This window comes from Chrysemys picta, chromosome 6 (genome assembly GCF_011386835.1).
Source record: "Chrysemys picta bellii isolate R12L10 chromosome 6, ASM1138683v2, whole genome shotgun sequence".
Taxonomy (NCBI): Eukaryota; Metazoa; Chordata; order Testudines; family Emydidae; genus Chrysemys; species Chrysemys picta.
Genome location: NC_088796.1, coordinates 25,232,790 through 25,256,190, shown reverse-complemented (window position 1 = coordinate 25,256,190; position 23,401 = coordinate 25,232,790). Strand labels below are relative to the sequence as shown.

The 23,401-nt window shown below is 41.2% G+C and overlaps 1 protein-coding gene and 1 long non-coding RNA gene across 5 annotated transcripts in view; one reads left to right on the top strand and one right to left on the bottom strand.

The window, feature by feature from the left end:
- Positions 1–11,533, bottom strand: part of LOC101935029 (uncharacterized) — a 41,663-nt gene extending 30,130 nt beyond the window's left edge. Inside the window, exon 1 of the long non-coding RNA XR_256779.5 lies at positions 11,396–11,533. This is a non-coding gene — a long non-coding RNA (uncharacterized LOC101935029). The remainder of the gene's footprint in view (positions 1–11,395) is intronic.
- The window catches only part of RANBP3L (RAN binding protein 3 like), a 49,517-nt gene continuing 35,946 nt past the window's right edge, over positions 9,831–23,401 (top strand). For 2 of the 4 annotated variants that reach the window (XR_256778.5, XM_005306905.5), the window contains exon 1: positions 9,860–10,465. Coding sequence is in view for 3 of the 4 variants with exons in the window: in XM_005306905.5 (XP_005306962.1) it covers positions 10,204–10,465 (262 nt within the window). In the remaining variant the exon portion in view is untranslated. Of the gene's footprint in view, positions 10,466–23,401 lie in introns of all 4 variants that reach the window. The other 2 variants (XM_005306908.5, XM_042860199.2) reach the window with 2 other exon arrangements.

Below are 23,401 nucleotides of genomic sequence, written 5' to 3'. Positions count from 1 at the left end.
AATACATTTGAGGATCTGGGCCCTACACCCTTTTGAAAATCCCACTAGGTGCTTATTTACATCTTTAGGTGCCTAAACACCTTTAAAAATGTGTCCCTCCATCTCTTGCAGGACTGGGCTGTAACTGAAGTAAGGAAGTGTTAATAAGTAAGAGAAGTAAAAATACTATAATAGGTGGATAGTGTGTATATTCAGAATAAATGCTAAAGTAAAAGAAAAATAGGTACTTTATTTGATAGGCTTATTAGCTAATACACATGGCAAAGAAAAGAAACATAAAGTGTGTACATTGATTGTGAAGAAAATAATCTGTATGGATAGTTAGGGCCAAATCCGGCCCTGCACAGTGCTGCCAAGGGGAGCAGGGATTCTAGCAGATGCATCCCCTGCCTGCCAGCTAGACCAGGCTCCCCAGGCTGGGCCTCCGCAGCTGCACCGTAGAGCATTCTTTGTGTGAAACATTGACTCTATCGGATGGGAGTCAGTGGGAGTTTTGTCACTGATTTAAATTATCCCAGTATTTCACTTTTTGTTTTTAATAAAGTGCAGCGTGTACCCTCAGCTAATGTAGGTTGATGACTGCAGCAGTATATGCACTAGGAAGGTGGAGAATGGAAACATTACCTAGATGGCAGATCACGCCATAGAGCCATGCTGCACAGGCTGTTGCTGTAGCCGGTCTCTCTCTTTACTGCTACTTGTTTGGTTACAGGGAGTTCCTGCTCTGTTTCTTACACTGTTTCCGGCCTGTAACCCTAGCACTCACTATACCAGAGGTCAGGATCTGGCCCTTAGGTTTTATTTTAATTAATACATGGTTTGGTTGATAAAAATTAGAACTATACACATACATAACATTCTCTTATTACAAAAGAACCTGATTGATATGCATTTCAGATACTGTAACACACACACATATATATAATTATTGCATTTTAAAATAAATATATAAAATGCATTTATGTAGTAATGTTAAGGAGTACAGATATCAAGGTCCAGATCCTCAAAGGTGTTTAAGCTCCTAACATTTATTGATTTCAGTGGGAGTTAGGTGCCTAAATACCTTTGAGGATCTGGGTCCAAGTGAAACTACCAACTGAGGAGAAATAAATTTACACTCAAAAGACTTGCAAAGCACAACTCCAGCTAAAAAACAAATGGAAAGCAGAAATATAAATAAAGTGGTACATGAGGCTGGTTTTCTTAGAGATGTTGGGCATTTTTCTTTGTATTTCCTTCAGGGCCGGCTCTGGCTTTTTTGCCGCCCCAGGCAAAAAAGCCGCCGGCCGCCCCACCCCCCACGGGGGGGGTGGAGGGGGAGGGCGGCCGGAGCTCCGGGGGGAGGGTGGCGAGCCCCGGCAGGGGCTCCGCTTTCCCCCCAGCGGCCGGGGGGAGGGCGGCCGGAGCCCTGGGAGGAGGGCGGCGAGCCCCGTCTGGGGCTCGGCTCTCCCCCCGGCAGCCAGAGCGCAGGGGGCAGGGCGGCGAGAGGGCGGCGAGCCCCAGCCAGGGCTCGCCGCTCTCCCCCGGCGGCCGGGGGGGAGGGCACCGGGGGGGGGAGGGTGGCCAGAGCGCCAGGGGGAGGGCGCGAGCCCGGCCGTGGCCCCGCTCTCCCCGGGGGCCGGAGCGCCGCGCCGCCCCCCTCCAGGTGCCACCCCAAGCACAAGCTTGGTGGGCTGGTGCCTGGAGCTGGCCCTGATTTCCTTGCCTGGTTGTTAATTTTGTGGCATATGTATGCATTATTTTGTGGAGCAAGAGTGGTAACTTTAATGCTAGGTTTTGTATTTTAATTATTGTATACGATGTGTGTATTTTACAGTTTGTAAATTCTTTAGCATTTCAGAGTAAGTGACTGGTGATAAATAAAAAAATACATTTGTAATGAAACATGATACTGTAGAGAATCCTGCCTGTGTTGGATTTTTATTACACTTGAAACTCAATACAGGTTCCTTGAAAGCTTTCCTAAATTTGTGATCCCTCTGAGCAAACTTGGGTCCAATTTTAAATGAATCTGGGACCATTTATAGTTTTACATCAAAATTAGGTGCAATTCTTGGCTTTCACCTGAGTTTGGCTTTGAAACATTTAGGGTTTTTTTTTTTTAACCCAAATCTCAATTATCAAAATGTAATTATGGACGAATGAATCATTGTCACCTCAGGACGGGAGCAGAGATAAAGTTTCTTGACCCCTTAAATGACTGCTTCTTGGAGGAGCTGGTCCTGGAACCCACCAGAGGAGAGGCAATTCTTGATTTAGTCCTAAGTGGAGCACAGGGTCTGGTCCAAGAGGTGAATATAGCTGAACCGCTTGGTAATAGTGACCAAAATATAATTACATTTAATATCCCTGTGGCAGGAAAAACACCACAGCAGCCCAACACCGTAGCATTTAATTTCAGAAAGGGGAACTACACAAAAATGAAGAAGTTAGTTAAACAGAAATTAAAGGTTACAATGCCAAAAGTGAAATCTCTGCAAGGTGCATGGAAACTTTTTAAAGACACCATAATAGAGGCTCAACTTAAATGTATATCCCAAATTAAAAAATATAGTAAGAGAACCAAAAAAGAGTCACTGTGGCTAAACAACAAAGTAAAAAAAGCAGTGAGAGGCAAAAAGGCATCCTTTAAAAAGTGGAAGTTAAATCCAAGTGAGGAAAATAGAAAGGAGCATAAACACTGGCAAATGAAGTGTAAAAATACAATTAGGATGGCCAAAAAAGAATTTGAAGAACAGTTAGCCAAAGACTCAAAAAGTCATAGCAAATTTGTTTTTAAGTACATCAGAAGCAGGAAGCCTGCTAACCAACCAGTGGGGCCAGTGGAGCTTTGAGATGCTCAAGGAACACTCAACAAAGATAAGGCCATTGAGGAGAAACCAAATGAATTCTTTGCATCAATCTTCACGGCTGAGGATATGAGGGAGATTCCCAAACCTGAGCCAGTCTTTTCTAGGTGACAGATCTGAGGAACTGTCCCATATTGAGGTATCATTAGAGGAGGTTTTGGAACAAATTGATAAATTTTACAGCAATAAGTCACCAGGACCAGATGGTATTCATCCAAGTGTTCTGAAGGAACTCAAAAGTGAAATTGTAGAACTACTAACAGTAGTCTGTAACCTATCATTTAAATCAGCTTCAGTACCAGATGACTGGAGGATAGCTAATGTTATGCCAATATTTAAAAAGGGCTCCAGAGGTGATCCCGGCAATTAGAGGCCTGTAAGCCTCACTTCAGTACCTGGCAAACTGGTTGAAACTATAATAAAGAACAATATTGTCAGACATATAGATGAATATAATTTGTAGAGGAAGACTCAACATGGTTTTAGTAAAGGGAAATCGTGCCTTACCAATCTACTAGAATTCTTTGAGGGGGTCAACAAGCGTGTGTACCAAGGGAAACCAGTGGATATAGTGTACTTAGATTTTCAGAAAGCTTTTGACAAGATCCCTCACCAAAGGCTCTTATGCAAAGTAAGCTGTCACAGGATAAGAGGGAAGGTGCTCTCATGGATTGGTAACTGGTTAAAAGATAGGAAACGAAGGGTAGGTATAAATGGTCAGTTTTCAGAATGGAGAGAAGTAAATAGTGGTGTTCCTCAAGGGTCTGTTCTGGGACCAGTCCTATTCAACATATTCATAAATGATCCGGAAAAAGGATTAAACAGTGAGGTGGCAAAATTTGCAGATGATACAAAATTACTAAAGATAGTTAAGACCCAGGCAGACTGTGAAGAGCTACAAAAGGATCTCTCAAAACTGGGTGACTGGGCAACAAAATAAATGCAAAGTAATGCACATTGGAAAGCATAATCCTAAGTATACATATAACATGATGGGATCTAAATTAGCTGTTACCACTCAAAAAGAGATCTTGGAGTCACTGTGGATAGTTTTTTGAAAACATTCACTCAATGTGCAGCAGCAGTCAAAAAAGCAAACAGAATGCTGGGAATAATTAAGAAAGGGATAGATAATAGGACAGAAAATATCATGTTGCGTCTATATAAATCCATGGTACGCCCACATCTTGAATACCGTATGCAATTCTGGTCGCCCCATCTCAAAAAAGATATATTAGAATTGGAAAAGGTTCAGAAAAGGGCAACAAAAATGATTAGGGGTATGGAAAGGCTTCCATATGAGGAGAGATTAATAAGACTGGGACTTTTCAGCTTGGAAAAGAGACAGCTAAGGGGAGAAATGATTGAGGTCTATAAAATCATGACTGGTGTAGAGAAAGTAGAGAAGGAAGTGTTGTTTACTACTTCTCATAACACGAAAGGGTCACCAAATGAAATTAATAGGAAGCAGGTTTAAAACAAATAAAAGGAAGTATTTCTTCACACAACGCACAGTCAACCTGTGGAACTCCTTGCCAGATAATGTTGTGAAGGTCAAGACCATAACAGGGTTAAAAAAAGAACTAGATAAATTCATGGAGGATAGGTCCGGCAATGGCTATTAGCCAGGATCGGCAGGAATGGTGTCCCTAGCCTCTGTTTGCCAGAAGCTGGGAATGAGCGACAGGGAATGGATCATTTGATGATTACCTTTTCTGTTCATTCCCATCTGGGGCACCTGGCACTGGCCACTGTCGGAAGACAGGATACTGTGCTAGATGGACCTTTCGTCTGACCCAGTAGGGCCATTTTTATGTTCTTATGTTCTTATGATGTGATTTGGAACTGAAGAAAGTGTTTTCCCAAACTAATAATGGGCCCAATCCACAAAGTTCATAGCTGGATTTGTATCTGGAGCCCCAAACTTTTCCGATGCTTTGGGATGCGTGGATTCAAGATTTCAGTTCAAGCCCATCTCTAGTACTAACACTTGTAAAGAAAATCCCTCACACTGCACCCAACCCTAAGAATGGACACTTTTATTTTACTTGGCCAAGCTTAGTATTTGTATATTAGTACATTATTTCTATAATGTTTTGAACTGGGGTTTACAATAATTGCATACATTGGGGAAGACTGTTTATACAGCAACTGAAATGTGCAGAGCAAGAGCTGAACTGACACTGATGGAGGAACAGAATGTTCAGAATCATAAGGGATGACCTCATAAAAGTTGAGAAGCTCTGCATGACCTCAGCTGCCCTGCACAACCTTAATTGATTTCAGAATCCAGAATGATATTAGCTTTTGCTCTTAGGGACTATAGTAGTTTTCTATGCCCATTGTTTTAAAAAGAAGATACTAATTTTGGGTGTCCAATTTGAAACACCATCTTTAGGCCTAATTTTCAGAAGTACTGAGCACTGACATCTCCATCTGAAGTCAGTAGGAGCTGCAGGTACTCAGCATCTCTGAAATCAGGGCCAGAATGTCTCATATTGAACACCCTGACAACTGAGGCACACACAACTAATTAGTTCAATCAATCTTATAATTTGAACTGCTAAAATTGAGCTAAAGGTAAATAATAATCCCTCATTCTCACATAGTGTTTTCCATCAGTAGATCTACAAGCATTTTACAAAGGTCAGTATCATTATTCTCATTTTACAGATGGGGAAAATGAGGCACAGAGAGGTGAAGTGACTTGTCCAAGGTCACACAGCAGACCAGTGGCAGAGCTAGGAATAGAATGCAAGTCCCATTCAGGGCTCTGTCCACTAGGCCACACTGCCTTCACTGTTGAACTATGACTGCATTGCTATTAAGTGAGGTTTTCAATTGAGCTAAATTAGAAAAACTCTCCTATGAAGAGAGATTGAAAAGATCGGAAATGTTTACAATAGAGAGGACATGGCAAAAGTATACAAAATAATGAATGGTATAATAGGTAAGGTAGATTAGGAGCTTCTGTTTTCCCCGTCTCATAACAGAAACAAGGGGACATTCGAGGAAACAGAGAAAAGGCAGATCCAAACTGCTAAAAAGGAACACTTTATTATATAACACATAATTAGATTGTGAACCTTGTTGCCACAGGATGTCAGTGAGGCCAAGAATTTAGCAAGGGTCAAAGAAGGATTGAACATTTACATGTATAACAAGAATATCCAGTAATAATGGTTAATGTTAACAAAAAAAGTACTGGAAATCTCATGTTTCAGATTTTAAACCAATCTCTAGCTATTAGGGATTTATATAAAACGTGTGTGTGTGTGTGTGTGTGTGTGTGTGTGATGGAGTGGGGGAGGGAGGAGCAGATTACCCCACATTTACCTGCTGTTGGTTTTCTTGCATCTTCCTTTGAAGCATCTGGTGCTGGCCACTGTCAGAGACAGACAGGACCGGCGCTTCCATTTAGGCGACCTAGGCAGTTGCCTAGGACACCAGGATTTGGGGGGGCGGCAATTCAGCGGCGGTGGGTCCTTCCGCACTCCTTCACTCGCTCCAGGACCCCGCCGCCGAAGTACCCCGAAGACCGGGAGCGCGGAAGGACATCCCCCCCCCCCCCCGCCGCAGAATAGCCGACGACGACCAGGAGCAAGGAAGGACCCCTGCCTAGGGCGCCAAAAACCCTGGCGCCACTCCTGGAGACAGGGCACTGGACTAACTGGACCATGGATCTGAGCCAGTCTGTCAATTTCCATGTTTCTGTGCTCTCTTACAAATGGGCAGGGTTAAAAAAAAGAAATGGGAAGTAAGTTAGTGTGCAGTGAGGTTACTCCATGCCACACGGGAAGTACACACATTGGGTAATGACCCAATACAAGTCATCAGCAGGACCTTCCATACTAAAGCACAGACCTCTACCACTAAAAGAGTAACTCTTTTAGTTAGCAGTTGTTATTCTTTATGTGATCTAGTCACTAGCTGGGGACACAACCCAGACTTTACAAACATGTTACATAGTGCATTTTGAAGGAGCAGGCCATTGGTGCATTCTTATGCTCAAATTGTAGTCATAGACTATCAGGGTTGGAAGGGACCTCAAGAGGTCATCTAGTCCAACCCCCTGCTCAAAGCAAGACCCAGACAGATTTTTGCCCCAGATTCCTAAATGGCCCCCTCAAGGATTGAATTCACAACCCCAGGTTTAGCAGGCCAATGCTCAAACCTCAAACCACTGAGCTATCCCTTCTGATTATTTGAATGCCCTGCACACATTATTCAAGCATGGGAATAATCACAACTCTTGGTTGTTTCATACATTTCCTTTACTTTCCCTTTATATGTATATATTGAAAAAACAAATAAGGAATTTGATGCCTAGAGCTATGTTGATCCAAAGAGATGGTTGCAAACCAAAATGCACAAGTTCTGCAGGCACATAAAAGGGAAAATATGGCCTCCTAGTGATTAAAATATCAGTTAAGAAGTGCATACGTATGGATTTAAAGGAGTTCAGCATTAAATCGTAAATACTATTTTTATGATTTATAATATTTTTCAGAGCCCATTACACATCAAATTCTGTTCTGCCTCAGGTCCCAGGTACCACAGTGACTTCTTGAGCTTGATTCCATGTGAGGCATAGAAGATTCCAAACTGATGCATATTCCAGGGAGGAAGAACTTTCCTAAACTAATTTCTTAGCCCTGGTCTACACTGGGGGGATCGATCTAAGTTACGCAACTTCAGCTACGTGAATAACATAGCTGAAGTCGACGTACTTAGATCGACTTACCATGGTGTCTTCACCTCATGAGTCGACTACTGCCGTTCCTCCGTCGACTCTGCGTGCGCCTCTCACAGCGTTGGAGTACAGGAGTCGATAGGAGAGCGCTCGGGAGTCGATTTATCGTGTCTAGACTAGACGCAATAAATCGATCCCTGCTGGATCGATTGCTGCCCACTGATCCTGCAGGTAGTGTAGACATACCATTAGACTGCTCTCTGCTTGACACTGCCCCTTTAAAATGTCCTCTTCTGCACTCCACATCAGTTGCAAGTGAGCTTACCACATATCCTGCTTGGTGGTGGTGCTTATTCTTCAGAGACAGATTGCTGAGACTATTCAGCTCTGTGCAGCAAGGGGGCGCCTATAAAATTAAAGGCTGTATAGGCAGTTGTGTTTTTTAATGTTTGCTACTTTTACTGTGCAGTTTTCACAGCTTGTTTACTGCGGTTTATTCCTGCTTCAGGAGTCCAATGTTAGTCTGCACTGTCCCTGCGGAACTCAAACTCAGTATTGTAGAAACACCTAATTGCTAAGACACTTCTACGTGTGCTTATACATAAGTGAGGGTTCCGAGATGACATCAGAAAGAATTAACTGAGATTCCATATTTATCCAAATGTTTAACTGTCTCTCTCTCTGATGACAGTGTAAATTGGTTCTTCTGACAGCCATAAATTCCTGCTTTGACCATAATATTATATACTATCACAGACCACTCAGATATATGCCATAAAAAGCAATTCTCTTTGTCTTTAGCTGCCAGTTCTTTGTTCTAGTGAATAGGATAGATAGCGCCTTTGTGCCATAAAAGCTAACCTTCTGTCTTACTTTAATCTTAGTGAGGAGGTGAAATACCTCTAGGATTCATTCTTTTATCATTATAAAATAGGTCATGATCCTCTCTAATGTGGCTGCACTATGAGGAAAGGGAATAATACACAACTTGTGTAAGAGCCACCCAGAAAAGCAGTCCCTGGGCTTGTGGGAGCACACAAGCAAATATTTTGTAAGCAATAGGGTCAAATCTTGCAGCCTTTGCTGACCACAGTAGTCATTAGTCACACAAGTAGTTTCTTTGGGGTATTCAGTGGTGATATGTAGCATGGTGCAAGTCAGACTCTCTTATACTTGGTTAGATTCCCTGAGACATACTTACAACCACTTATCAATATGTAAGGGAGTCCAAGTTAGTGTAACTTAACATCTTTTGCAGGCCGCTTGGAGTGTAGGTTCAAGCAGTATGTGGCTATTTTAACTTTCACATTCTTACACCCTCCTGTTAGTTACTTGCCTGCTGCATTCCTTTCTTCTGGCCCCTTAGCAGGCATATTACATCAGTTTAGATTCCCTTACATTCAGAGGATCAAAGTTAGACTCAGTGGGACAAGTTCTGAGGTGATGTGAGGGAGGTGTAAATTACACCTTTGTAAGTGGGTGTGAAACTAAATAAGTGTAAGCACGAGGCGGGCTTGGTGAAACATACATGTTGTAGGGGCTGGAAGGAGGTATGAATTACACAAGTGAGGCTCTTAATAGACTTCTTTAGACTCTCCTTTGTAACTGGCCATTGATTTTAATAGGACTACCTGCATGAGTAAAAATACTTGCATGAGTAAGTGTTGCAGGATTATGCCCATAGTGATTCTGAATATCTTCAAGTTTTTATAACATGCATGCTATTGGTTAAAATGTTCTAAAAATGACTGAAAAGAAAAAATATAATTGGAGATGTACTGTATTTCTGGTTTAGATTGGGACTATACACTTTTCTTACTCAGCTGAGCAAAGTTGAGAAGAATGTTGATATATTGCCCTAATCGAATGAAGAACACATTTTTTGTTTCCTTTTATTAAAGAACACCCACTAGAAAGCTTTGCAATCATACAACACCAAATCATGCAGTTTTCTCTATGTTCTGCTTGGAACTGCATTTCTTTTGATGAATGGCAGATATATAAACTTTCATCAAATCTTTCTCACACACACACACTTACCCTCATACACCTAGTGTTAATTGTTAATTTGCTCTACTGTGGTCAGTAAAATGAGGTAATTGGGGTTTATGTATGAAGCTGTTCTGCCTGTGAGGATCCAATGACTAGAAAAACACAGAATCTTCTGAAACCATTCCCTATCCCTTTTTTGGTAAGTGCTATGCAAAGTGACTCTGGCGTCATTCACTGCCCACCCCATTATGTTAATCTTTCTGGCTTTACATATCTCCTCCCAAAGACCAGCCTCTGCTAAGAACTCTACACTTAGCTGTCAGAGATACAAGAGCGTACTCAGTAAATGCTTGCTTTACTTCATCTACAACATTTTGTGCCATGGAGCAATGTTCTTTGAATCTAGTGTAACTGCTTTAACAAGGTGTTACTTTGAGTTTCTGCATTAGAAGCTCATCTCAACAGAAGAATGCAAAGCAGGAATTGTTAGCGTTTGGGCAGCTATTTGGAAAACATAGTTTCTATGCAGGATTTTAAACTACTGAAATTAGGCTTGGGTTTGGGGTTTTTTTATCTTCAAAAGAAGAGCTAGTAAGACTAAACCACAAGTCCTGGGCCAGATAAACTGAAGCTGAAACTGTATTTTTTTTAACTGTAAGAACCATAAGTATGAGACACCAAGAAGTTCCTGCTAGTGAAGCAAATGTATTATATACAAGGATAGGACCTTCATGTACAGGTAACAATATTACAGTCAGCTCTGTGCATCACATGAAGGACAAACCTTGCCTCACCAAAAGAAGAGGATGTCCCAGTGATACTTGGACCGAGAACCAAGCTACCAGTACTCATATGCAAAAACAAACCATCAGCAATCAGTTCCACAGCTTGGGTAACAGCGAATTAAACCGCAGCGATGAATGCTACACAGGTACGTTTTGTATGACCTAATGTTTTGTATACTTGTGCTCCCACAGTAAATATATTTTTGGTGAATGGGATAGTTGTAGGCATAAAGACCAAACGCTGTTCCCTGTTATACGCATGCTGTCCCAGTAATATTAATGGGGTTGCAAAGGTGTAAATGAAGACCAAATTTGGTCTGAAATGCTTTTCATCCTAAACTCTTAAAATTATGATTCTACCAATGTAACCCTGCAAGGATCTGTGGTTTGTGCTTCCCGCTGAGTTAAAAAAGACTGCATGTTCAAGTGTTGCATTTTGAAATCCCAGAGGGGTCCCAGGTCTAGATTTTGCTATAAATTTAAATTCCAGTCCCTCTTTGTTCCTAAGGATGTTGAGTTCTGTGTCATTGAAACCTTTGCAGCTTTCAGAAAGGCCTGGCCTAGCACAGCTCGTGGAAGTGGCACTCGCTGCCATGGCTGTACTAAATGCTATGTCCTATGCTGAGCACTTTGGCAACGAGAGCGGGGCTGACTCATTTAGGCTCACCAAAGAGCCCCATAATTACACACGTGGACCGAAAAGAAAAAAAAAATCACGGCTTTTTGGAGGAGCAGGAAGAGGAACTATTTGAATGTGATTTATCTGAAATTATTAACAGCAGCTCAAAAGGAGGAAGGACACTATCAAGAAAAAGTTTCTGAGTTATTGACCGATTTAAAAAAAAACGTGTGTGATAGTACAAACTATTGCTAAACCAAGAGCTGGTCTAGTGCACTGAGAACAGTGCTAGGAGTAAGGCACTTCTGAAGTCTAATCCTGGTTCTGCCACTGATTTAGTTTATAGTTCTGGGCAAATTACTTAGGCCCCAATCCAGCAAAACATTTAAGAAGATGCTTAATGTTAACTACAAGTAGTCCCATTTATTCACATGCTTAAAATTAAGTATGTACTTACTTGCTTTCCTGGATCAAAACATTAACTTCTCTATGTCTGTTTCTCCACAAGTAAAATGAGGAAACTAATACTTAACTAGGATGCTGTAATGTTGAATATTTGTATTAGGCTTTACGAATATTAAATGTATGCTAATTATTATGACCCTTCCTAAGATGACTACTGAATGGGCTGGAGTGTTAGGTTATATATAATAACAGTGAGCATGGAGATGTCAGAGAGTCTTGAGTGTTTATTAAGCAATTCTTTGTTCTTGGCACAGTCTCACTGGTTTAGTGGCACAGTTACTGCTGGCATAGCAGCTCTGCTTAAATTACATTATTGTGATGTGACTTCCAAAAATACTTACAACACGCACTTGTTTGAAAGGAGGCCTAACGTTTTTTCACAAACTGTAGTCTTTGAGGTTTTAAAAAGTCTTTGTTAAGCCCTATCCAATGCCCCCATTGTGCTTGGAACTGTACTGGCCACTGCTATGTACATAATGTATCTATATGCTGTGTTTGTAAACATCACAGGGAGCAGGCTTATAGCCAAGTTATTATGACCAGTGTGAACAAGGATATTTTTAGAAAAAATCCTTCATAGCTCCATGCTATAAAAGCACGCTATTGGCGTGGGATAATAAATAGCACCGTTTGGGTAACTCCCACTCCCCACAGAACAAACAGAGGGTGTTTGAGCCCTATAGCAACAGAAGTTGTGGCTAGTACAGTATTAATGCAAGGGGGTGAACATGACCTAATAAGTAATGGCCCAATCCTGCAAAGTCTTGGTCACATGATTGGCAGTAGTGGGATTATTCATGTGAATATGAGCTATTTGTGTGATGAAGGATTTGCAGGCTCGGGCCCTAAAAACATAGGAAAGATATTATAAAAGAGCGATTCTAAAAAGCATTATTTGGTCCTAGTTAGCTGGACGTGCTCTGTCCTTTTCTTTTTCCTAAATACAACAGAAATGGAATCTAAGTTTCCCGAGCAGGCTTGAATCATTGTTGATCTGAGTGGGGCTGTGTAACTCCCTATCTCATTCCCATCACAACTTTCCCCACAAGTTGTATCTATATCATGCTATTTGAAACGGAGGTTGACAATGTATATTTATTTGCCTTTTATATAGTGTCTTTCATCAGCACATTGTATGGTATACAGGAATCTCTTCCGTGAAATGTAGGGTACGTCTACACTGCAATAAAACACCCACGGTTGGCCTCTGTCCACTGATTCTGGCTTGTGGGCTTGGGCTGCGGAGCTATAAATTGCAGTATAGACGTTCAGGCTCAGACTGAAGCCTGGGCTCTGGGACTCTCCCCCCTCACAGAGTCCCAGAGGTCAGGCACCAGTCTGAGCCTGAACGTCTGCACCGGAATTTTACAGGAATTGTACAGCCCTGTAGCCCGAGCGAGCCTGAGTCAGCTGACACGGGCCAGCTGTGGGTGTTTAATTGCAGTGTGGACTAGTTTAGATTGGACTAGAGCTGGTTGAAGCCTGAAATTTGTGTTCTGCTGAAAATTCCAACACTTCAAAATTTTCTATCATCCCAGTCTGAAACAAAAAGACAAAATTTTTCACAAAACAGAAATTCTGAAAAAAAGTTTCAATAAGGTTGAAGTGCTTCGTTTTGACTATCATTTTTACTTAAAAGTCAAATGATACAATTGAAACAAAGCACTTTGACCTTATGAAAACAAAGTGCTTTGACTTTGTTGAAACAAAACGTTTGTTTGCACGGAAAATACATTCCTGCCAAATATTTAGATTTTGTCAAATCAGCATTTTTAATGGAAAACTGTTCTGTTGGAAAATTTTTGACCAGATCTACTGGACATCTCATTAAGACATCATTTGAAAATTGTGCACCACCAACAAAACTACCAAAAACACTTCCTGTTGCGCCTTTCAATGTCCTTGGATATCTGCTTTCCAAGCACTTGTCAGACCCACTTCTGCTTAGCTTGTGAAGTCTGACAGGACCACAGTTTGATGATGTGGTATGGATGGAAGATGGTCACTTCTAGGACTGCAGAGTCGAATTTACCTCCATGCTACTCCTCTAACCTGTTTTATATTTCAGGGTTTTGCTTTTTTGTGGCTGATAAAAGGAATACAGTAGATGTCGAGTATTTGAATTTTAATAAAGCATTTCTTTGTGTCACAAAATCTTAATAGAAAAATATATTTAAATTAGCTGGGAGAGAGCTGCTATCATATGGATTTAAATCTGGCTGTGTATAAAGTTGTAGGGGGACTATTTTAATTTTCCTGGGATGTGATCCTGTAGGGTTCACTTCTGAGGACTCTCAACTCCTTTTAAATTGAAGTCAATAGAGTCAAGGATATTAAGGCTAAGATTTTTAAACCTCGGAGTCTAAATTTAGGGTCCCAGGTCCATACTTAGGTCTCTAAATAACTGGTCTGATTTTCATAAGTTCTGAGCAACCAACAGTGACTTCATTGGGAGTTCCTGGATGCTCAGAACTTAAAAATTAGGCTTGTTATTCAGGAACATACATAGAAATTTAGGAGCCTAACTGTAGGCTACTATTTTTTGAAAGTCTTTGTCTAAAAGTCTTGCAGGAGGTTCTCTGCATTTTACAGATTTAAACTACTGTTTTTCCTGTATCTCTAATTTCGTCCAGTGTAATGTTCCTCACTTGAGTTTTGGCAATGAAAACTAGGATTATGCGCTTCAAAGAGATCAGGAAGGGACCTGAGAGCTTGGCTGAAATCCTTGCTGCACACCCACTTGCCTGAGAGCTAACTATGATTTTATATTGTGATGTTTAATCAGATCTATAAAATGTAAACCACACTTCACCGGCATGTTTTGGCAAGTCCTGTTTTTAGCCATAAGGCTTCACTGATTTTTGGCTGCCATCTATCTATAGGAATGTAGACAGTTGTTTCTTTGTATCCAAAAGTAATGTGCTAAGAAGCAGTTTTAGAAATGAAACAAAATAAATTTATATAGAAAAGCATCACATTGGTTTTGCACTAACGTGTGGTTTTTGGTCTGCTTCTGCAATTTATGCTTCTGAAGGGAGTTACGTTTTTTCTGATCATAGACAATAGTGAACTATGTTTTTATGTGGAATTTACAGAAGGATGGAAATATCAGTACACAACTTAACTCTGATGTGTGCTCTTCTGAGACAAATTTAGAGCCAAATCCTCAGCTAGTGTACAGTTAATGTAGTTCCTCTGACTTCACTGAAACTATTCTGATTTATAATAGATCAGAATCTGTCCTATATTTTAGACCATATTTGTTTTATTCTGTTCTCAGCGTTAATAGTTTTGAATATCCTGCATGACAATAATATTGTAATGCTTTTTAAATGTGATCAATTACTCTAAACCTTACAAATTTTAATGAATGGTAGAGCAAACCTATCTGTCTGTCTAGTTATGTCTCCTGTGAGTGTCCATCATTGTAATATCCAAGTACCCTTGAAGAGGTAATACCCAAAATCACAATAAGTGAGGAATCTAATTTTCCTCTCTACTTCTCCCAAGACATTCACAAGATAGCTAAATAGTATATCACTTGAAATAATATGTCTGCAGAATATTAGCATTAAAACTTTGCAAAACATGCCACATATACTCTAATTTTATTTCTTGAATGTTGTTTCCTAGGAGCTAGAAAACTTAAAATCCCAAAACTGATTTACAGTAGCTGTACTTTTCATTCCGGTTTACGGTATTTCATCTAAGTGTTTGTGTTTTGGCTGCTTGTTTATGAGAGTTAGCAATCAAATTATTATCAATAAGTTTTGAAGTTTAGTAATCCATTAAGGTGAATATAGTCACGTCTCCTGAATATTGACACTGTCTCTGTCTGCAAACTCAGCAAAACAGAAATATATTGACATCGAGAATAAAGTTATCTTCACAATCCTAAGGTAGAGCTGAATGGTGAGGGCAATTGTGGGGATTCTATTTATTTTTAGAAAAAAGTATGTGGACAAGGCCATATTATACTGTACGTAACAGTATACTATGCAGATTGTACTGCAGCGCTGATAGGCCTAACGTGGTTCAGACAATTTTCTGGTTATAGTGTCTGTGGTTTGATGCTAAAAGTGGCAAACAAAAATGTCCCACTGCTATTAGCTTTTTGCGCTAGAGAACATTTAAACTAGTTCTGATTTTTTCCTCTAAGGATCCATCATACAGTTAAATAGTTTTTACATTAGCTCATGTAAGTGTTGCTGTATTAATTTCTGCAAATAATAATCAAATGTTAGTGAAAACATGATACAATATAAGTGGAGTGCAGAAGCCTGCTAATACTATACAACACTGTACCAAGAAATATAAGGGTAGAAATTATATTCAAAGACATTGATCTTCTCATTTAATAGTTTTTGTGTTTTAAAAAATGGTGCTTTCTACATTTCACTGAGCTCTTATAAAGACCAAAATTCTGAATGAGAAAGAATAAAAAAATCCAAAGAAGATGTCAGGCAGCAGGATTCCACTTACTTGTAAAGAGCCACATCACAAAATAGATACAACATAGGGGAAAGACTTCTAACAGTAGCAAGAGCTGTGGCAAATCTTGATGGATCCTTTGGCCATTTTAAGACCTCTCGATTTGTGAACTGGATGAAAGACAGCAGTGAAAATTTGAGATACTTACCTTACAACAGGTCAGTATCACAACATCAGCAAAACAGCCTGAAAAAGACTGGCCAGCTGTGTGGGGAAACTTTTAAAATACAGCTTTTTCCAGTTTTAGCCTAATTTTGAATATTGAATTCACTCTGTAAGGTATAGCCACAATCTAGCATTAATATTTACTTTCCTGGAAGATTAATAATTACTACTAACATTTTACTTTCTTCAAATTTCATTGGCTGGCTCCTGAATAATATTTGTCATGCAAACTATATTACAAAAGCTAGGTGTTGGTACATCCCTAGTAAAGTAGAGAGAGCCTAATTATTCTAAGTAATTTTTCCACTCTACTCCGTGCTGATTAGGCCTCAACAGGAATATTGTGTCCAGTTCTGAAGCCATATTTCAGGAAAGATGTGGACAAATTGGAGAAAGTCCAGAGAAGAGCAACAAAGATTATTAAAGGTGTACAAAAATATGACCTATGAGGGAAGATTGAAGAAATTGGGTTTGTTTAGTCTGGAGAAGAGGGGACATGAAAACGTTCTCAATTACATAAAAGGTTGCTACAAGGAGGCGAAAGAAAAAATTTTCTTTTAACCTGTGAGGATAGGACAAGAAGCAATGTGTTTAAATTGCAGCAAGGGATGTTTAGGTTGGACATTAGGAAAAACTGCCTAACTGTCAGGGTAGTTAAGCACTGGAATAAATTGCCTAGTGAGTTGTGGGATCTCTGACATTGGATATTTTTAAGAGCAGGCTAGACAAACACTTATCAGGGCTGGTCTAGATAATACTTAGTCCTGCCTTGAGTGCAGGGGACTGGATTAGAAGACCTCTTGAGGACCTTTTCAATAGGGATGCCAATTTTGGTTGGATGTATTCCTGGAGGTTTCTTCACGTGACATAATCTTTAATTAAAGATTAATATTTAATTCCTGGAGTCTCCAGGCCAATCCTGGAGGGTTGCCATTGGCAACCCAATCTTCCAGACCTAAGATTCTATGTCAGAATTCACTGGTTTCTTGGTTTTCTAATTCACCCAGAATGGAACATTAGTAAGTGGGATGGACTGGAATGGAACGCAGAACTCTGTATGAGAAAATCAATTATTTATTTCCTTAATATAAGAGAAACAAGATAGGTGAGGTAATATCTTTTACTGGACCAACTTCTGTTGGTGAAAGAGACAAACTTTTAAGCTTCACAGAGTTCTTCTTCAGTTTGAAAGTTTTGTCTTTTTGACCAACAGAAGTCAGTCCAGTAAAAGATATTACCTCACTCACCTTGTCTGTCTAAAATCCTGGTTCCAACATGGCTATGACAGCACTCCTTAACATAAGGCAGCCAGCACTGATTTATAATTACAGTCAAAGTTGGCAAAGAAAATATAGATTTTGAACTACAAAAAACAGAGTTGACATTTTAAAATGCAGATGCCTACATTTAGGAATCTTAATTCATGTTAAAATTGGCCTCATTTTCAGAGTTGCTGTGCACTCACAGATGCTACTGAAGTCAGTGGAGGCTATTAGAGTACAACATGCAGGAGATACTGGCACTTCTGTTTAGGTGTATAAATATATATTTAGATACCTAACTTTAGACATCCACGTTTGAAACTGTTGTTTTAAAAAATGTTTTCAAACACCTGCAAAAATGTGAACCACAGAACACTGAAGGTAAAACATTTTTTTATATATTTTTAGATGCAAAAGAAAACGAATTAATTTTGCAGACTGCAAAGAGAAAACAATTTGTAACTGTTATCTTTTCTTCATGAACCCATCTCTCATCCTTTGTTTTTTAGGATTTTCTCATGCTTTGGGGTGTCTGAAGCCAGGGCACTGACAGCAACCTTGGTCTTTGCTTCTGACCAAGAACCTGAGCTGGACTTAAGTTCAGGGCTCCCTCCAATCTGTCCTCCAAGGCCACGGATCATTTACCTGTCCTCAGGATAACATGCAACAGTAATCCCAAACCAGCCAAAAACTTCCTTAAATTAAAAACAAGGCAAAAAAAAAAAGTCAACTTTGGGAACACAGAAAATCAATAAAAATAAAAGTAAACCTTACAGTTTTGCACTGCAGGCTGAAATTACCACACACCTAGCTGGGTAAACAGACTTTTTCACATTACAGGTAGACTTAATATAGGCAATTTTACATCCTGGATTCAGCTATATCCTTGCTTGTCTTTCTGCTTAATGCTTCCTGTGCTCACTCAGCATCCAGCAATCACGTTTTTCCAAGTTTGATCTCCTTTTCTCCCCCGAGACAAATTTTAAAAACATGATCTTCATTTGCGCAAGTGCAGTTGATAGAACCTATTACCTGCATGCAGAGGTGACAGTGCTTAAAAACACGTACAACAAGTGCAAGACCAGATTGAAGTCTGAAAATATAGTCTGTAATTAATTATAGTCTGTAATAGTCTGTATATACTGTAATTACAATATTATTATCCAACATTTCCCAGCATCTTCTTTTCATCATCCTATTTTGGATGTTTTGTTTAAGGAAGTAAAAGCCACGGAGATTTTTTTGTAATGTGTCCTACATTTCCTTTTTAACATTTCAGGGCTTTCTAGATGTGGTGAATTAAATGACTGATTTAAAAAAGAATCATGAATAAGAATTTATATTGCACAATCCTTCATCAAAAGTGAGATTCTTTAAAAACTGCCATAGGGAAAAATACTCCTTGGAGACCCACACAGCCAGTCTCAGCTCTAATATTCCACCCTCATGTATGTGCACGGAACTCCAAATGGCAGCTCAAATATTCTGCTTTCCCCTATATGTGCATAACTCAGAGCTCACATAGGGAAGAACAGAGGGATAGTGCTGGGAGCCATGATCTGAGCAGATGGAAGAGAACAGAATATTGTGGCTAGGATCCATGCTCCACAAACATAGGGAAGAGCAAGTTTTAGACCAGAAATCTGAATCCCTCACATGTAAGGGAGAGCAGAATATCAGATCCAGGTTTCAATTCCTCACATGTTAAGCAGGATATTGGAACCAAGATTGGTCATGCAGATGATTCACATGGGATCATTCTACAATTCTCAAGGCATGAGACATTAGGCCAGGTCCTTTCTAATTCAGCAGCTTCAAGGGATTTGTAGAAAGGGAAAAGGAGTCCAATCTGTGGGGATTATTTATGGGCAGGCACTCCTTCTCTTGGCTGAGAGTGGTGGATTATTCCTGTCCTTGCATTCAGAGGCAACTCCTTTGGCAAGCTTCTGCGGTCACTTTTTTCCAGCAGCTTCCTTCACCCAAAAGTAGTTGAACTGCTCAGGACTGGAGCAACCTGGTTTTATCCAGTCTCTCACCAGACTGTGTCTGTCTGTGTGTCCTCCTCCCTGTAATGAGGAGGCGGGGCTGCCCAATCCTACCCCTCCCCTTTCTTGGCCCTGACTCATTGTCTGTGTGTATGTCCGTGGCTGCTGCTCCTGCTAATGACAAAGGGCCACCTCACCTCTTCCTTGGGACACTGTGCCAGTCACTGTGCCTGTTTGTATGCCCCCTGCTGATGCTAAAGAAACAAAGAAGCTGTCCCTCTCCTCCCTCTCCCTTTCCCAGCATGCAGCAGCACTGACAGTGTCAACCCTCTTCAGCAATGCAAAAATCACAAATTAAGCCAAGACAGTTAGAATTAACATAGTCATTTTTGTGTGCAAATTCCCCAGTGTTACTGGCCTTACAGCACTGATTAGTTAGGTCTGCATCACTCATTCCTAGTAGACGTCTGTACAAGATTTTTATTTAAACATGCTAGACATTTAAAAAGTTTATTATAATTTGATACATAGGATTTTTTTTTTTACAAAGATTACTAATGGGTTCATTCCAGGAAAATGCTGAGTGGCCTGAACACCCACAATACCCACACTACTGGGGATACACAGGGTTTTCCCCTGATTTTGGTAGCAGCAGCATAGATCCCTGAAAATGACATGACTTGATCCAGGTGGTATCAGTAACCTCTGATTAAATGTTCTGAGAAGAGCTCTTTCCTCAGGCACAAGTGGAGTTAATGGTGATTCTAGTTTCTAAAACAGAATACACCTATGAATGTCTAACGAGCACCATTATATCCTAGCTCCACAATTTTCTGCCATAAACCAACCAATTGTAAATCTTTCCTCAGTAATTCCCAGTTTAGAACTGTATCAGAGGGGTAGCCGTGTTAGTCTGGGTCTGTAAAAAGCAACAGAGAGTCCTGTGGCACCTTTAAGACTAACAAATGTATTGGAGCATAAGCTTTCGTGAGTGAATGCCCACTTCATCGGATGCATGTACATGCTTATGCTCCAATACATTTGTTAGTCTTAAAGGTGCCACAAGACCAGGGCCGTCTCCAGCATTTCTGCCGCCCCAAGCAAAAAAAAAAAAAACGAAACCCGCAATCGCGATCGGCGGTGGCAATTGGCGGGAAAAAAACCCCCGCAATCAGCGGCAGCAGTTCAGCGGCAGGTCCTTCGCTCCTAGAGGGAGTGCAGGACCTGCCGCCCCAAATTGCCGCAGGTGCCACTCCTCTCCCTTGGCCGCCCCAAGCACCTGCTTGTTCAGCTGGTGCCTGGAGCCAGCCCTGCACAGGACTCTCTGTTGCTTTTTACAGTTTAGAACTGTTATTGAAAAAAAAAATTAATAGTGTTCTGGCAAAGGGTTTCCTAACTCCTGCAGTCTTCTAGCTCCAGCCAGGCTGACTCAGTGATAGCTGATGTGGAATCAACGGGTTCTTTTCTCACGCCAGTTCTTTCTTTGCTAATGCAATATGCTCCAGGCTTTAAAATGGTAAATGTATCTTAAAAATATTGTGCTGGATTTTACATTTTAAGGGGTAACTTGAAGGTGTCCTTTAGTATTTAAGTTTGACCCTTAATAAATGGGGGAGGGGAGAGAGAAAAATATTTGTATTTAATAAATGAGTATCGCAATGAACTGTTATTGTTTATATCAGTGGTTATCACTGTGACACTTTTGTATTTTTGTCTGATTTTGTAAGTAAGTGGTTTTTAAGTGAGGTGAAACTTGCAAAACAAATCAGATGCCTGAAAGGGATACAGTGGTCTGGAAAGGTTGAGAGCCACTGGTTTATATGTACTATTCCCCCCTCTGCTGGATAGAATTGGAATTGCTCATCTAAGTGCTGCAGCACATGTCCTTTGCTGCTATCAGCTAACAGAGATTTTCCTTTAGTTGAAGTTGTGGGGGATTGTGCTTGTGGAGCCAAAGTCCTGTGAAAGTCTGTGGTGGACAATATAGTGACAACCATGAAGTCCTTGGTGATCACAGATGTGTTACATTTCATTGCCAGAAATACTGATGTGGCTAAATTCAGCCCTTGTGTAAGCAGGAGTAAAAAGAGTAAGGACTGCAAGATGGACCACAATATTTGTAAATTACTTTGAAATTTTAAAAAATAACCATAGTAACACTCCATATTAATTATTATAATTATTACCTTGTTTCTAAACTACTACCAGTTCACTCCAGTGATAAATAATCAGTTTCATGTTTTTGCACCTGGTTTCTGTGAGCAATACTTATTTACATGGGTAATTTAACAGTTGTTCAGATATATTATTACTAAGTGTTAAGCTCTAATGCAGGGGTGGCCAAACTTACTGACCCTCCAGGCCACATAGGACAATCTTCAGAAGCTCAAGAGTCAGGGAGCGGCTGGCTGGGGCTCGGGGCTTCAGTCCCACAGGAGGCACCTGCCGGGACTCAAGGCTTTAGCCCTGCAGGGAGGGGGATTTCAGGTCTTTAGCCCTATGGGAGGTGCCTGCTTGGGGCATCAGCCCCACTCCTGCTGAAGTCCTGAGCCCCAGCAGGCATGCCCTGAGGGGCTGAAGCCCTGAGTCCCTTTTCCACTGGGCAGAAGTGATGCTTGCGGGGAGGCATGTGGGGTCACGTTCCCTCCTGATTTTTGCCAGGGTTTTCTAGCCTTGCTTGGTCACACAGTGCAGTTTGGTCCCCCACTGCACTGCAGCTGCTGGAGCCAGCATGCTGGGAGCTGCAGCTATGGGGAGAGGCAGCAGCTATCCCTGCAGCCTCTCCCCAAGAAGCTAAGGGGGGGGGGGCACAATTTAAAGGTTCAACTCCAACAGCTTAAGTCATGCCCTCCCAGGCACACACACCCTCTTACTCTCAGTAACCCCTCCCTGCAGCACCCAGGTGTTCGTTCTGCGTGGAGAGGCCGGGGCAAACAGATAGGAGCTGCAGGGAGGGGCCGCTGCTCTCAGCAGGCACCAGTTGTCTCTGGCAGAAGCCCACACTGTAGGGGGCAGAAGCCCTGAGCTTCCTGCCCCTCCAGTCTGGTAGGTAGAGAATGGGGTGGAGCGTGGGGAGCTTGAACTGTAAAAGAGCTGCATGCAGCTCACGAGCTGTGGTTTGGCCACCCCGCTCTAATGGAAGGCTTATTATACCATTAGCAACTGATTGTGCAATTAGAACAGTTTGACCACCAGTGGGTATGCAAACCAAGATAAAGATGTCACTCTTATGTTTGCAGACCTGGGGGGGGAGGGGGAAGAGGTAGATATTTTAATGTGTTGATCCTGTGAGAAATCCCTGTTATAAAAATCACATCTTTGTGAGGTATATTCAGCCATCTCAGTGTTTTTAAAATGGTGAGTGGCAAGTAGGGTGATCAGATGTCCCGATTTTATAGGGATAGTCCTGATATGCGGGCCTTTGTCTTATATAGGTGCCTATTACACCCACCACCACCACTCTTTGTCCCGATTTTCCACATTTGCTATCTGGTCACCCCTGTGGCAAGACACCAAATGACCAGAGTGGGCCAAATTTTGCTTCTTCCTTTGCAATTACATTGGTCCATTCATTACTGAAAGGGGTTTTTTTTCAGTCTGCTTGCTGCACAGGAGTTGTATAAAGGCCTGAGCCTTACTCGAGTAATTGATCCCAGGCAAGTCACGTGTGAAAGGGGTTGCAGAACTGGGGTCTTTAGTCCACTGGTTGAAATAGCTAGAAAATGGGGGGATGAAAATGGGCATCTATTAAGAGCAACTCAAATCAGCTTGTCCCCACTGCACATACCCTTCTTACTGGAAAGGGAAGAGGAAAGGTCCTGAACCAGGAAATGACCAGGTTCTATTTGAAAACAGTGGCTGCATGGCTAGCCTGGCGCTGCAGAGAAGCAGCCCCAGGAACTGTGTACAGAGCCACATGCAGAACAGACTGTGACTGCCAGATATCACACTGGATACAGCTGTGTGTGGGACTTATGGGGGGGAACAGCAGCAATTGGGCAGGGAGCCAGTGCAGAGGGGCCCCAATCAGAGACACACTGCTAACTGATCCTCGCCTGGAAACCTGTAAGACCCTATTTGCTTGAATAGAGACTG